The following is a 15,481-nucleotide window of genomic DNA, read 5'->3' as shown; positions in this document are numbered from 1 at the left end:
TGTGCCTCCACAGCTCGCACGTTAGCCCCATGCACTTCCCTGAGCTGGGCATTGTAGGCCTCTCTGAAGACAGGGGAGTTTCCTTCCCTCTGTCCCACAGCTAGCTGCCTCCGCTCTTGGGCTTTGGTCAGCCTCAGCTCCGCTTTCAGTGCTGGGAAGTCGGAGTCCGATGCGGAGGTACCAGGCTGGGGGATTTGGGGAGTGATGGGGGGCTGGGAGAGTAACGGGGACGAGGATGGAACTGGTGATGTTGTTTGTAGCAGGGGGGACCTTGTTTTAAAGCGCACCTGGTCCTGCACGCATCCGTTGTTCAGGGGTGTGGAAGGAGCAGATTGTCCCTCACGCTCTGTCATCTTTGAAGTGGCTGTGTGTGTGAGAGAGTGGGTGAGTGAGTGAGAGTTCATGGGTCAAATCAGAGTTAACAGGTCATTTCAACACATACAGTTAATTTTAAACCAGCCAGCATGGCAGCTGTTCAGTTACAACTTCTTAACATTATGAGTTATGATGGACTCTCTACCTGCTGGTTTCTCTGCTCCTGTCTTTCCCGGGACTACAATTGCGCAGGCTGCTGCAGGTTGTTTCTCATGGTTGTCATACAGAGACCTGTACTGCTGGAGAGGAAGTTGCTTCCCAAAGCGCAGCAAGTAGCCGTTCTGTAGTTGGGCGATAGTTGTGGCGGCAGGGGGGTACACCTTTATCACCTACAGCACATCCAATCAAGCTTTATTTAAACGTGCACTCAAAACAATACACCAAACACTTTACAATACAAAAAGCAACATTCATAGGAACTGAAAGACAGATTTAAGAACAGTATATTTTTAACCCTTATTTATACCAGGCAATTCTAATAAGAATATTCCCTTTCCAGCAACGGCCTAGAAAGATTCTATAATAAAACAGATTTTAAAAAGAACATACTTCTTTAACTCTGTCTAGTAGCTCTTCCCGAGTCACCTCTTCATTCTCTTTCACTGTGCTGGAGAAAGAAAGGAGAGGGGAGGAGCGGGGGACAGCAGAGGGGGGAATAGAAGGACAGGTAGCTCCAAGGGAGGATCCAGAGCTTGGGGGAGGCCCATAGCGAGAGCCTGGGGCCGGTTGTAGGGGATCAGACCCAGAACCAAAGCTGATCGGGGTAGTAGACTGAGGATGGGTTTTCAGTGGTACAGCTCTGGGGGAGAGGGTCCTCGATGGTGGATCCTTCCCAGACCGAGGCCTGCGGGATATGTCAACCTGGTCTCCCCCTGCCTGTGCTGGAGCTGCGGCGACTCCTCTATGGCTCCTGTGGAAGACCAGGTCCTTGTCTACATAGAGCTCCCCTTCCAGAGAGGCCACCAGGCTAGATGTGGAGTTGAAGCCCAGGGAGGACAGGGTGAGTTTGCAGTGGTACTTCTGTCTGTAGGCCACCGTCAGCTTCTTCAGGGGTATCCCCTCTGGGTGCTGCTCCACCAGGGACAGGATGTTCCTCTGGACCTTCTCAGTCTCCGACATCACTAATGCATGCACACACACACACACACACACACACACACACAGGATAAAGGAAGTTAGGTCATTTTCGATGCAAACACAAGGAACATTTGAGATAATGCTTGTATGAGTCAGTCTGGGTGGAGTTTGCAGTGTAATAGCAGGTAATAACATAAGACCATGGGTAAAAGGGTGAAGCAATCTCATGACTCAGACATTTTCAAACTGCTATCTACACACACAGTACCTGAGTTTAAAGGTCCAAACAAGAACCCAGAATATCCCATTCAATAGGTACGTCAACTAGCTAGACAAAAAGCAGTCCAGCTTTAAACTTACTCCTAGTTATTAATAATCAGCCAAAACATTTAACTTGTAAAACATTTACAAACGTGATAAGCATAGAGAGGTAGGGAAACATCGGCATTTTGGCGCTTTATCTACTATCACAATGTCAGATGAACTCACGCCATTTGTTTGTCTCAGTGAGCAGTTTAAAGGAAGTTGCTAGCTAGCGTTTTCGTAATAACTACAAGTCTATGTATATACAGGGCCTAAAATTAACACCCGCCACCTGCCAAACATGGGTAGATTTGGCCTTGGCGGGTAAGAATGTCTAATTCACCAGTCAGGTTGGCGTGTGGTAACACGCCGGGCTCTATAGTGTAAGCATTTAATAAAAATAGTTAAGTATGGGCACAAGTGCGAGTTGTGATCTATAACTAAATAAATGCTGCAGTATGTATTTTCATATTTGCAAATGCACAAAGAAATCTGAATCCTAACATTATAGCTATCCCACCTCACACAGCCTGTCTGGCGGGGGGGGGGTCAGCACTACTAGTGCTGAAAGATTTGTTTTTAGAAACAATGGGCAGAGGCATGAAAGTTGGTCTAATTTACCCGAAAGTCTACTAAAGTGAGACTTTGTCCTCGTGTTTCTTGGCTATTAAAATGGTTTTGTTCAAAAGCTAGGTTGCTTTTCAATGTTTGAGTTTGCACCCACTGCTAGCCTATACTAGTGACATTCTCACAGGCATATGTGATGACTGAGTGGTCCGGTTACCATGGTAACCTTAAAGCTAAACATTTTTGTCTCTGATATTTTTGTTAAAATACTCAGATCACAGCATATTAAATTAAACCGTACAAGTTAGCATTGGATCACAAAACTACCTCTAACTCCCTTCATACTGGACACACAGACAAAAGTTCATCTGACTCTGGGGAAGTATCCCTTTAACAACAGCTATCCTCATTGACAAGTCAAACCTAGAAAGGAAAATGTCACCTTACCAAATGGTTGTTTTGATTGTCGATAGGTAGATATAATATACTTCAGTCTGAACTTTGTTGTGCTTGAATCAAAATGGTTCCCTGCACCTTTCTCTCATCCTTTAAATCTCCCCCTCCCCATCTGACAATCGACCAATCATAGCAGCTCACAGGAGAAAGGAAACAGAAAGTAAAGCAGTAATCAGCTGAGAACAGAGTCATTAGTGTCTGACTCTCCTATTCCAGGAAGGAGAGACAGAAACCAGCCACCAGACTGTAGAGTAGCAACCCTCTGTGGGTGGTAAAATCATCTGGACTAGTTCCAAATGTTATTTTCAATACCTTGTTTTGCCTCTTTTTCAATGTCTTTTTAAATTGTCAGGGACCATGTTGGCATACATTACTTGAGTGTTGCACCAGATTTGCTATCAAGCCGATTAATATTCAGTCCCTAGGCAGATGTTAAACTGTAGCAACAGGAGACAATACAGTAAAACACGTTGCACCAGTATCTTATCTGTGTAATAATAACATTAATGATGTATATTGGCTAGATGTTGGATGGGATTAGAGATGATGGTGACTAAGCAATAAGAGGAAAACAGAACAGAAATACAGGAGTGAGGGATGATGTGAGTGAAGAGAGAAAGTGGGAGGAGGGGGGGAGGGATTGATTCAAGGCCTTGAGTTTCGGTTTCCTGGTCTGCTACAGCTGACCCCATCTGAGCTGTTACCAGGGAAGTCATGTGACCATGCTTGCAGAAACCAAGCCGCTCCCACTATAAAGCAGCTCCCACTATAAATGTGTAGGGTTCATACGGTTAAAAAGATTCAACAGCACGGAGCAAATTGCAGGTCTGCTGAGAGCCAACTTGAACATTGTGAAAATTCTGTGAAACTTCCAGCATGCGTTTCCTGTGCACACTGAGGCTGTACCCGCTTTAAGTTACAGTTTCAGACAGTGGTCAAGTAGCCTACTGTGGATGATGATAATGTAGACCTACCAGAGTGGCCTACCATCAAAAACAATGGAGAAAATGCATCCCATAACATGGAAATAGTTGTTCTATCATTCAGCCTCCTCCAGTAGCAGCTGGTGCACCAACAACAACAAAAAAGTGTCAAGGGAAGCCAGCTTGGATTTGGCGTCACTCCTATCAAATCCCATTAGGAGCATACGTCATTGATAGACAAAATGTAAATTAAAATTGTCCCTTTCTTAAATTAGCCATGGATGGAGATAGGAATTTGAATTTGTGGTTTTACTTCATTCAAATTTGACATACACTAAATAATTTGTCTGGATTTCCTGAATCAGAAATGCCCTAAACTGTTGTTCTGGTCTATCCTCTCGCGAAGGTTATGGCAAAGGTGACCATAGATGGTGTCTAGATCCATGGAAGGGATCATTTGACCAACAGTGTGAACGTCAATCCCCCCTAACCGGCTGAAGCACGGCGACAAAGGCGTTAAGTTTGGTCCTGCACCCCTTCTACCGTGAGACCTGAGTCCGAGCCAGCAGCCTTTACACAGCATCCAGTTGAAACTCTCAACTGCCTTTTCTCTCATGCCTTTTCTCTAAGGAGTGCGACATGAGTCCATGTGGAGTGAGCATGGAGAGAGATTCTGACCAAACTTCTCTCATGTTGCTGGTGCACTGGTAGGAAAATGGACAAGACATAATGGACGATGGCGGTGAGAGACATTATCAAGGGCCATCCACTTTGAACATGTGCCATTGGAAGGGCGAACTGAAATACTATCTGAAGAAGAACATGAAGACAGTGCTGAGAGGGAATGGGGGGGGGTCAACCATGCCTGTCAGGGCTGGGCGATATGGCCATAATCTCATATCCCGATGTAGGTAATTTCATATCCCAATGATGCATATCACGATATAGTACATTTATATAAAATTACCACATGTAAAGACCTGTTTCTTATTACATTTTTAAATATATTCAACAAATTAAAAAGGTACTTACTCATATTGATTATTTCCCCTTTTATTTAGAACCTTTGTACAAATTTTCAGTTCAGCATGTAAGCATTTTTCAACCACTCCACAAATTTCTTGTTAACAAACTATAGTTTTGGCAAGTCGGTTAGGACATCTCCTTTGTGCATGACACAAGTCTTTTTTTCCAACAATTGTTTACCGACAGACTATTTCACTTAGAATTCACTGTATCACAATTCCAGTGGGTCAGAAGTTTACATACACTAAGTTGACTGTGCCTTTAAACAGCTTGAAAAATTCTAGAAAATGATGTCATGGCATTAGAAGCTTCCGATAGGCTAATTGACATCATTTGAGTCAGTTGGAGGTGTACCTGTGGATGTATTTCAAGGCCTTCCTTCAAACTCAGTGCTTCTTTGCTTGACATCATGGGAAAATCAAAAGAAATCAGCCAAGACCTCAGAGAAAAAAATTGTAGACCTCCACAAGTCTAGTTCATCCTTGGGAGCAATTTCCAAATGCCTGAAGGTACCAGGTTCATCTGTACAAACAATAGTATGCAAGTCCAAACACCATGGGACCATGCAGCCGTCATACCGCTTAGGAAGGAGACGCGTTTTGTCTCCTAGATATGAACATACTTTTGTGCGAAAAGTGCAAATCAATCACAGAACAACAGCAAAGGACCTTGTGAAGATGCTGGAGGAAACAGGTACAAAGGTATCTATATCCACAGTAAAACGAGTCCTATATCGACGTAACCTGAAAGGCCACTCAGCAAGGAAGAAGCCACCGCTCCAAAACAGCCATAAAAATGCCAGACTACGGTTTGCAACTGCACATGGGGACAAAGATCATACTTTTTGGAGAAACGTCCTCTGGTCTGATGAAACAAAAATAGAACTGTTTGGCCATAATGACCATCGTTATGTTTGGAGGAAAAAGGGGGAGGCTTGCAAGCCGAAGAACACCATTCCAACTGTGAAACACGGGGGTGGAAGCATCATGTTGTGGAGGTGCTTTGCTGCAGGACCGACTGGTGCACTTCACAAAATAGATGGCTCATGAGGAGGAAAATTATGTGGCTATATTGAAGCAACATCTCAAGACATCAGTCAGGAAGTTAAAGCTTGGTTGCAAATGGGTCTTCCAAATGGCAATGACCCCAAGTATACTTCCAAAGTTGTGGCAAAATGGCTTAAGGATAACAAAGTCAAGGTACTGTAGTGGCCATCACAAAGCCCTGACCTCAATCCTATAGAGAATTTGTGGGCAGAACTGAAAAAGCGTGAGAGCAAGGAGGCCTACCAAGCTGACTCAGTTACACCAGCTCTGTTAGGAGGAATGGGCCAAAATTCACCCAACTTATTGTGGGAAGCTTGTGGAAGGCTACCCGAAAAGTTTGACCCAAGTTAAACAATTTAAAGGCAATGCTACCAAATACTAATTGAGTGTATGCAAACTTCTGACCGACTGGGAATGAGATGAAAGAAATAAAAGCTGAAATAAATCACTCTCAACTATTATTCTGACATTTCACATTCTTAAAATAAAAGTGGTGATCTTAACTGACCTAAGACAGGGAATTTTAACTAGGATTAAATGTCAGGAATTGTGAAAAACTGAGTTTAAATGTATTTGGCGTATGTAAACTTCTGACTTCAACTAATATTATATATATATATATATATATATATATATATATATATATATAGTCCCCTGTTTGCAAATGTAGATTCTAACTGTTTTGGTGTGTGCTAAGTTGAGGGTCTTGAATTTGCGTGATAGACAATGTGGAGCACTGAAGACTGTAATTCTAAATTTGGTTGTAAAACATTGATGGTAGAGGTTTTTGAATTCAAATATTAAAGTGTATCAATGCATATGTCTTTCTGATGTATCAGTACGTTTATAAGTGGACTAGCAGTCGTGACTAACATGTTACGGGTTAGATAGAATGATTTAAGTGCAAATGTATTTGTAGCCGGAGACGAAGTACATACAGGGCATGTTTTTGAGACAGAATGTTTGCATAAGTGTGTGCCAAATGATAGGGGACCATCGCTGTACATTCATAACCGGGGGTAAGGGTAACTTGACTATCGTAGTAGAACATCTGAAAAAGCTTAGCGATGATCTCGCAAACGAACACCAACCAGACAACGATTGAAATCTGTTTGGATTATTTGGTGTTATGGGAGCTACAATATTTCATCAGTTGATTTATAATGCTTATTGTAACTTGTAAGAAATTGTGCAGCAAAGCTGTTGAGACTATTCTTGTCATGCCATTACTAACCCCTGAAGGAGACCCCTCAGAACCCTATTTACCTGATTTATTTCCTATGCCTGATTAAGATGATGATAATCCATAACACCAAGGTGAAACATTGAGTTAATGGTGCAGCATGTCCATAGGCCATGCTCACAGTGGTAGTTTTGTAAATGGTGCTCCCAAGGTAGAGTTAAGGGCCTACCGTCATGGTGACCCTGTAGCAATATCGACAGTCTCAACAAGCGATCGCCTTGTGTGTGGTGATAAAGTATGTACTGATGTTTAAATTCATATGTTCCTTTCACACCTCTGGGAATTAATTAAACTATGTGAAGGTTTTAAACTCAATGACAACAGAGGTCATTTACGTATAAGTGTAAGAAAGTCTTTCATTTTCCCTCACGTTGATGCTCGTTTGATGAAAATGCTTGTAAGTAATTTCCTATTAGGTTGGGAATAGTCTCAAAAGGGAAAATAAGTGGAGGAAATGTATATTCATTACATACTATACTGTTTAATTGGGCTCCCGAGTGGCCAGTGGTCTAAGACACCTGGTTCAAATCCAGGCTGCATCACATCCGGCCACAGTTGGTCCAGCGCCATCATTGTAAATAAGAATTTGTTCTTAACTGACTTGCCTAGTTAAATAAAGGTCAAATTATGAGCCGCTTGGGTGCGACCGCAGAGCGCGACGACCTGTGTTGACGATCGGCAGGAACTTAGCTATGTAGGAAGTGTAGGAAGGAATATAAAATGTATTATTATTCCCATACTATTATTACAGAGAATCAGACGAATGATGCTACCCTCAGCCTATTGGCTACTTAGCGTATTCAAGCCTGCCAAAAAATACAACACTGCCCCTTTAAGACAAAAAAAATAGCATTTTACCGACTCGCTTTTCAAAGATAGAAATGTAAACGTTTTGTGCTCTTGTAGGAAGCAATCCCTCACCCATTGCTGATTACAAAGTATCTATAAATGGGCTAATAACTCACTATCTAGCAAAGGAAAATAAAAAATGTGCACACATGGCTACATGCAGCTCTCGCTTTGATCTCAACACATCTCAACATTTGCATATAGGACTAAAGCAGCTCTGATTGGATATGGCGCACCAGTCTGTGCAGAGTACGGGCCTGAGTCGTGCCGGTCAATGCTACAGGATCCTACTCCTATGCCTTCTGCATTAAATAAAATCGCTTGCACAGTTAGTATGTAAAACTAAGTCTTGCATAGTTTGTTTTGTTTCAGTATCTTGAATTGAAAGTGGCTAATATTGCATTGATTCGATCACAATTCCTACAGTAGAGGGAAACGTTGATAGTGTTTACTAAGGGGGAAAACTCTAGAATTTTGAGTTAAGTTCAACCTCATACTTTGCTGCACGGGCTGATATTCTTTCTGTGAGGCAGTCCAGGGGGAGCAGGATGCACAGCTTAGAGGGAACATTGCTCAAGAGCATTATGGCCATCTATGGGGGATTCACGATATATATATATATATATTTTAAATGTTCTCTAAATAAGCTTGGTTGTACAATTAAATGTCAAATACACTGCATTTCAAACAGTCATCAATAATCTAACGAATTCAGGGCTTGTGAAATTATACTTAGGCTAAATACAGTATAAGCCCAAAATAGTTTAACCTGCTTTTTTGCCATAATCACTGATCTGGCTTTCAAGTTTGCCTATGGAATGCCCTTTTTGTTACACATTTAACCAGAACCATGCATAATGCACATTCACTAATAATGCACATTCACTAATAATTACTAACTTATTGTAGCAGGCATTATAGAAAATTAAACAAAATTCTTATAAATATCTCAAGCACAAGCCCACATGCTATTGAGTAGCCAGCTAATCTTTAGGCTATATTTCAAGTCTCGCCATCTTTGATCTCTTTGTTAGCTAACAAGGTAGATCAGTTGAATTGTTATGAACACACTCTTCTTGTTAACTCATAATGACACAACAACAAGGTTCCAGTTTAACAACTCTTACTCAACCGTATTAGAGCAATACACGGTTACCATTCCACTCAGGTTCATCAACAACGAGACTCCTGCACAGGAGCACTAATAATAGAGTGATAGCACTGTAATAACAAATATAGAGATACTTAAAACATGGAACTTAACACTTCTGTCCATCTCCAACTGTTTGAACAGCATGCTAGCCTGTCCACAATGTTCAGATGTTGAAATCAAGTTGCCTACCTTATTTCTAGGAATGAGAGAGAACAAAGTTGCCAATTCCTTATATAATTGTGTCTTATGCTTATTGCACATTTACAAAACAGACTACACAGACAGTATAACAGTATTTGGCTAAAATGCTGCTACTGGGAACTAGTACCGCAATGACAAACTGAGAATTCATATCTCTAGAATCAATGTTCATTCATACTCCCTTTTTAGTGTCTGCACTGTGCGCAATGAGAAGCTGATGCATTTTTATTTGAACTATTTTCTACATTGTAGAATAATAGTGAAGACATCAAAACTATTAAATGACACGTATGGAATCACGAAGTAACCACAAATCTGTTAAACAAATCCAAATATATTTTATATTCTTTAAAGTAGCCACCCTTTGCCTTGATGACAGCTTTGGAATCTCTCAACCAGCTTCATGAGGTAGTCACCTGGAATGCTTTTCCAACAGTCTTGAAGGAGTTTCCACATATGCTGAGCACTTGTTGGCTGCTGTTCCTTTACTCTGCGGTCCAACTCATCCCAATCGGGTTGAGGTTGGGTGATTGTGGAGGCCAGGTCATCTGATGCAGCACTCCATCACTCTCCTTCTTGGTTAAATTGCCCTTACACAGCTGGGGGTGTGTTTTGGGTCATTGTCCTGTTGAAAAACAAATGATAGTACCACGACCCACAAACCAGATGGGATGGTGTATCGCTGCACAATGCTGTGGTAGTCATGCTGGTTAAGTGTGCCTTGAATTCTAAATAAATCACCGACAGTGTCACCAGCAAAGCACCCCAACACCTCCTCCTCCATGCTTCACAGTGGGAAACACACATGCGGAGATCATCCGTTCACCTACTCCGCGTCTCACAAAGACACGGCGGTTGGAACCAGAAATTTCAATTTGGACTCATCATGCCAAAGGACAGATTTCCACCAGCTTAATGTCCATTGCTTGTGTTTCTTGACCCAAGCAAGTGTATTTTTCTTATTGATGTCCTTTAGTAGTGGTTTCTCTGCAGCAATTCGACCATGAATGTCTGATTCACACCCTCTCCTCTGAACAGTTGATGTTGAGATGTGTCTGTGAAGCATTTATTTGGGCTGCAATTTCTGAAGCTGGTAACCCTAATGAACTTATCCTCTACAGCAGAGGTAACTCAGGGGTCTTCCTTTCCTGTGGCGGTCCTCATGAGAGCCAGTTCCATCATAGAGCTTGATGGTTTTTACGAATGCACTTCAAAAAATGTTCAGAGTTCTTGGCATTTTCCGGATTGACTGACCTTCATGTCTTAAAGTAATGATGGACTGTCATTTCTCTTTGCTTATTTGAGCTGTTTTTGCCATAATATGGACTTTGTCTTTTACCAAATAGAGCTATCTTCTGTATACCACCCCTACCTTGTCACAACACAACTGAATGGCTCAAACGCATTAAAAATGAAAGAAATTCCACAAAAACCTGTTAACCGGTTAATTGAAATGCATTCCAGGTGACTACCACATTAAGCTGGTTGAGAGAATGCCAAGAGTGTGCAAAGCTGTCATTAAGGCAAAGGGTGGCTACTTAGAAGATTCTGAAATATTAAATAAATAAATATATTTTAACACATTTTTGGTTACTACATGATTCCATGTGTGTTATTTCATAGTTTGAGGTCTTCACTATTATTCTATAATGTAGAAAATAGTAACAAATAAAGAAAAATCCTGAAATGAATAGGTCTGTCCAAACTTTTGACTGGTACTGTATGCACTTGTAAATGGGAATGTGCACACAGGACAGAAGGAGCGAAGAAGACGAGACCAAAACGACAACATGAGAAAAAGCAGACATAAACGTTCATTATTTTTTTTAAATTAAAGGATTTTTGCGAAACAGGCAGACATTCGCCCAGCCCTATGGTCAATTCAACACTAAATATAACAACAGAAAGCCTCACCTGTCTTCCTGAGCAGAGCTCCTGACAGGCTTTCATTTACATCCTTCTCTTCTCTTTCTTTTTCTTCTTCCTCTCTCCTCCTCTCCCGTACATGCCCCTGCTGTGGCTGTGTGTATTCCATCTGGTCGCCAGGACTGCTCAGCCGAACCAAGTTCATCTTGTCCTGTCTCTCCACACACACCTGGTCCCCTAGGGCAGCAAACAGCTCTTGGAGGCCTGCCAGCCCATATTCTCTGAGGGTCAGCTGCCTGCCGTACATCTGCTTGTAGCAGGCACACAGCCTAGGCACCTCCACACCACCAGGGAAGGCGCCGAGCATGAGCAGCACCTCTCTTCTGAGCCTGTTCAGGCACACAGCTGGAGAGGAAGACAAATCAACACGTTAGGCAAGATCAAAGGTCTCCTTGTTTTGAAAATACAACATCTGCCTACAAATCTGAGGGTTGGATTGGTGTAAGTAAGACGGCGAAATCCATGTTTTCACTTATCCACTCTTATACAGATCAGTGGGTTCCTCAACTTCTGACCTTTGCTGATATCCTGTGCTGAGCTTCCAGGTGCAGTGGGACGTTCTATAGCTGCTGCTGACGATGATGCTAATGATGAGGAAGATGATGAGGTGGATGTCTGTAGAGGAGACGTGATAGGCCATACAGTCAGTCCTCCAGTAGAGGAGAAGCGGAGCTGGTCAGGTATGGTCTTCAGCAGTGTCTCTAGTGCCAACAACCTAAAAATAAAATAAGATAGGATAGGATTAGAAAGTTTGTACTTCACCGATACCTACTGTGTGAGAGAACATGTACCATAGTAACAATGTAGAGTAGGGATAAGATAATGATTTTATTTTCCTTGTGGGGAAATGTTGGTTGCAGCTCTATATACAAAAAAGGAATCAAAACATAGACAAGAACATACATATATAAAGAGACAACAAATACAGATAGAAAAAAAGTGTTGATGAGCAATCATTAATCATCTGTACACTATACATCAGTACACTGTCATCTGCAATGTCAACTGCTAGGATAGCTGGGAACTAGGCCAGCTTTTCCAATCTCGGGCCTCTGGAGCCCAAGGGGTGCACATTTTGTTTCCTGCCCTAACACTACACAGCGGATTCGAATGATCAAAGCTGGATGATTAGTTGATTATTTTAATCAGCTGTGTAGTGCTAGGGCAAAAAAAAAAAATGTGCACCCCTTGGGTTCCCGAGTTTGGGAAACCCTGTACTAGGACTTGGAGGTTCCCCAACTTGCAGCCTGCAGGTCAAATTTGGCCCGCGGGTGATTTTTCTGAAGGGGAGGACATAAAAGACAGTAAAAACACTAGCAAATCAGCTCCAAGATATTTTAATTTTGGAAATATGTTGCAAAGTATTCCCAAACATAGAGATACAGTTGAAGTCAGATGTTTACATACACCTTAGCCAAATACATGTAATACATACACTTAGCTAAATACATTTAAACTCTAGTAATACATTTAAATTATATTTAATCCTAGTACAAATTTCCTGTCTTAGGTCAGTTAGGATCACCACTTTATTTTAAGAATGTGAAATGTCAGAATAATAGAAAGAATGATTTATTTCAGCTTTTATTTCTTTCATCACATTCCCAGTGGGTCAGAAGTTACACACTCAATTAGAATTTGCTAGTATTGCCTTTAAAATGGTTTAACTTTGGTCAAACGTTTTGGGAACCCTTACAAAAGCTTGGGTGAATTTTGGCCCATTCCTCTTGACAGAGCTGGTGTAACTGAGTCAGGTTTGTAGGCCTCCATGCTCTCACATGCTTTTTCAGTTCTGCCTACAAATGTTCTATAGGATTGAGGTCGGGGCTTTGAATGGCCACTCCAATACCTTGACTTTGTTGTCCTTAAGCCATTTTGCCACAACTTTGGAAGTATGCTTGGGGTCATTGTCCATTTGGAAGACCCATTTGCAGCCAAGCTTTAACTTCCTGACTGATGTCTTGAAATGTTGCTTCAATATATCCACATCATTTTCCTCCTTATGATGCCATCTGTTTTGTGAAGTGCACCAGTCCCTCCTGCAGCAAAGCACCCCCACAACATGATGCTGCCACCCCCGTGCTTCACGGTTGGGATGGTGTTCTTCGGCTTGCAAGCCTCCCCCATTTTCCTCCAAACACAACAATGTTCATTATGGCCAAACAGTTGTATTTTTGTTTCATCAGACCAGAGGACATTTTTCCAAAAACTATGATCTTTGTCCTCATGTGCTGCAAAACCGTAGTCTGGCTTTTTTATGGTGGTTTTGGAGAAGTGGCTTCTTCCTTGCTGAGCGGCCTTTCAGGTTACATCGATATAGGACTCGTTTTACTGTGGATATAGATACTTTTGTACCGATTTCCTCCAGCATCTTCACAAGGTCCTTTGCTGTTGTTCTGAGATTGATTTGCACTTTTCACACCAAAGTACATTCATATCTCGGAGACAGAACGCATCTCCCTCCTAAGCGGTATGACGGCTGCATGGTCCGATGGTGTTTATACTTGCGTACTATTGTTTGTACAGATGAACGTGGTACCTTCAGGCATTTGGAAATTGCTCCCAAGGATGAACCAGACTTGTGGAGGTCTACAATTGTTTTTCTGAGGTCTTGGCTGATTTCTTTTGATTTTCCCATGATGTCAAGCAAAGAAGCACTGAGTTTGACGGTAGGCCTTGAAATACATCCACAGGTAGACCTCCAATTGACTCAAATGATGTCAATTAGCCTATCAGAAGCTTCTAAAGCCATTACATAATTTTCAAGCTGTTTAAAGGCACAGTCATCTTAGTGTATGTAAAATTCTGACCCACTGGAATTGTGATACAGTGAATTATAAGTGAAATAATCTGTCTGTAAACAATTGTTGGAAAAATGACTTGTGTCATGCACAAAGTATATGTTTTAACAAACTTGCCAAAATTATAGTTTGTTAACAAGAAATTTGTGGAGTGGTTGAAAAACAAATTCTAATTAATGACTCCAACCTAAGTGTATGTAAACTTCCGACTTCAACTGTATGTGATTGCATACAAACGTGAGCAAGGTTTGAAATTATTATGTTTTAGGAAAATATTATCTGTTGGGCTTCGTGCGGTTAACTTCATTTACAAATTATCAAATCAAATCAAATTTTATTTGTCACATACACATGGTTAGCAGATGTTAATGCGAGTGTAGCGAAATGCTTGTGTAATTACGTGCTGGCCCCCTGACCATCCACTCAATAAAAAAAATTGTCCTGCTGCTGAATCTAGTTGATGATCCCTGGTGCACAGGCTTTCATACCAGCTCAACTCGTAACACTGATTTAACCCATGAGAAGTTGACTATTGGTGTGAACAGTACACCCCTCGAACCAGTTGCCCTTCACTGTCTTATATTAGAAGTTCTCCTTGCCTGTTTGAGCATCCCAGATCCAGAGGCTTGTTGTAGGCCTTCAGGTAAAGGTTGTGAATCTTGAATATGGAGAGACCCTCAGGATAGTTCATACACAGATTCACCAGCTCTCCCTTGGTTTCCTCCATGATATCAGTCTGCTTTCAAGAGGAAACGTTTAGTCTATTTGACTGGCATCAAGTAAACACATGTAGCTAGCTTCATGTGTAATACAAATAGGCACACTGTGGAGTTAGTGGTGTGATTTTCAAAGCAGTAACTGTGCACTTCATGCAGTACCTGGGTCTGATGTTCCTGTGAGCTGATGTTCCTGTGAGTCAAGGCCTGTCAGGTTAAAAAGTTATTGGAGCAATGACTCATCATTGGTCCTGGGGAATGGCACATGATATAAAACATACAACTAAAAATATTTTATTGCAACAATGGACTTTTGTTTAGCTAGCTTGATGTTGCTGCAGAACACGACAAAGCAAAATGTGACGATGCTGCAAACAAGTCAAAACGGGCTTGAAGTCGGATAAAAAAAAGTAGGTAGCTAGCTACAAGTGCCCACGTGACGTTGATACCTGGCTCTAACGAGTACATTGTCTTTGAACAAGATTAGCTAGCGAGCCAGTTATCTACTCTCGCTTTTCAAATTATTTAGCTTCGTTCGCCTCCAAAGCCACATTATCTAGCATATTAATTGTACATAATGGCGTTTAACACTAACGACCTAGCTAGCTAACTAATGTTCGTTGGCTAACGTCCCGCATCCAGTGAGGAGCAGGGGTGTATTTATTCCGCCAGTTGCCAAACGTTTCGCAATAAAACGACAGTTTCCATTGCACAATATCAGGTAGGTCACTCCCCGTTTCGTTCTATTTGCTTCCTTTTAAGAAACGTTTTGCTACAGAATTGGTTAAATGAATACATCCCTGCTAACGATAGCCACCT

General features: G+C 41.7%; 1 protein-coding gene across 5 annotated transcripts in view; it reads right to left on the bottom strand.

Annotated features, from left to right (window-relative positions):
• Nucleotides 1-15,481, bottom strand: part of wu:fj29h11 (uncharacterized) — a 59,225-nt gene that overhangs the window by 43,563 nt on the left and 181 nt on the right. Inside the window, exons 2-8 of one of the 5 annotated variants that reach the window (XM_064950592.1) lie at nucleotides 14,825-14,913; nucleotides 14,546-14,682; nucleotides 11,661-11,860; nucleotides 11,134-11,490; nucleotides 925-1,496; nucleotides 521-704; nucleotides 1-364 (exon numbers count right to left, since the gene is read on the bottom strand). The exon at nucleotides 1-364 is cut by the window's left edge and continues 136 nt beyond it. In XM_064950592.1, coding sequence (XP_064806664.1) covers nucleotides 1-364; nucleotides 521-704; nucleotides 925-1,496; nucleotides 11,134-11,490; nucleotides 11,661-11,860; nucleotides 14,546-14,673 — 1,805 coding nt within the window. In that variant the 5' untranslated portion in view covers nucleotides 14,674-14,682; nucleotides 14,825-14,913. Of the gene's footprint in view, nucleotides 365-520; nucleotides 705-924; nucleotides 1,497-2,769; nucleotides 3,089-11,133; nucleotides 11,491-11,660; nucleotides 11,861-14,545; nucleotides 14,683-14,824; nucleotides 15,457-15,481 lie in introns of those variants that run through there. The other 4 variants (XM_064950593.1, XM_064950594.1, XM_064950595.1 and 1 more) reach the window with 4 other exon arrangements.

This window comes from Oncorhynchus masou, chromosome 31, assembly GCF_036934945.1.
Source record: "Oncorhynchus masou masou isolate Uvic2021 chromosome 31, UVic_Omas_1.1, whole genome shotgun sequence".
Taxonomy (NCBI): Eukaryota; Metazoa; Chordata; class Actinopteri; order Salmoniformes; family Salmonidae; genus Oncorhynchus; species Oncorhynchus masou.
The sequence above is the reverse complement of the archived record's forward strand: the minus strand, read 5'-3'. Positions and strand labels throughout refer to the sequence as shown.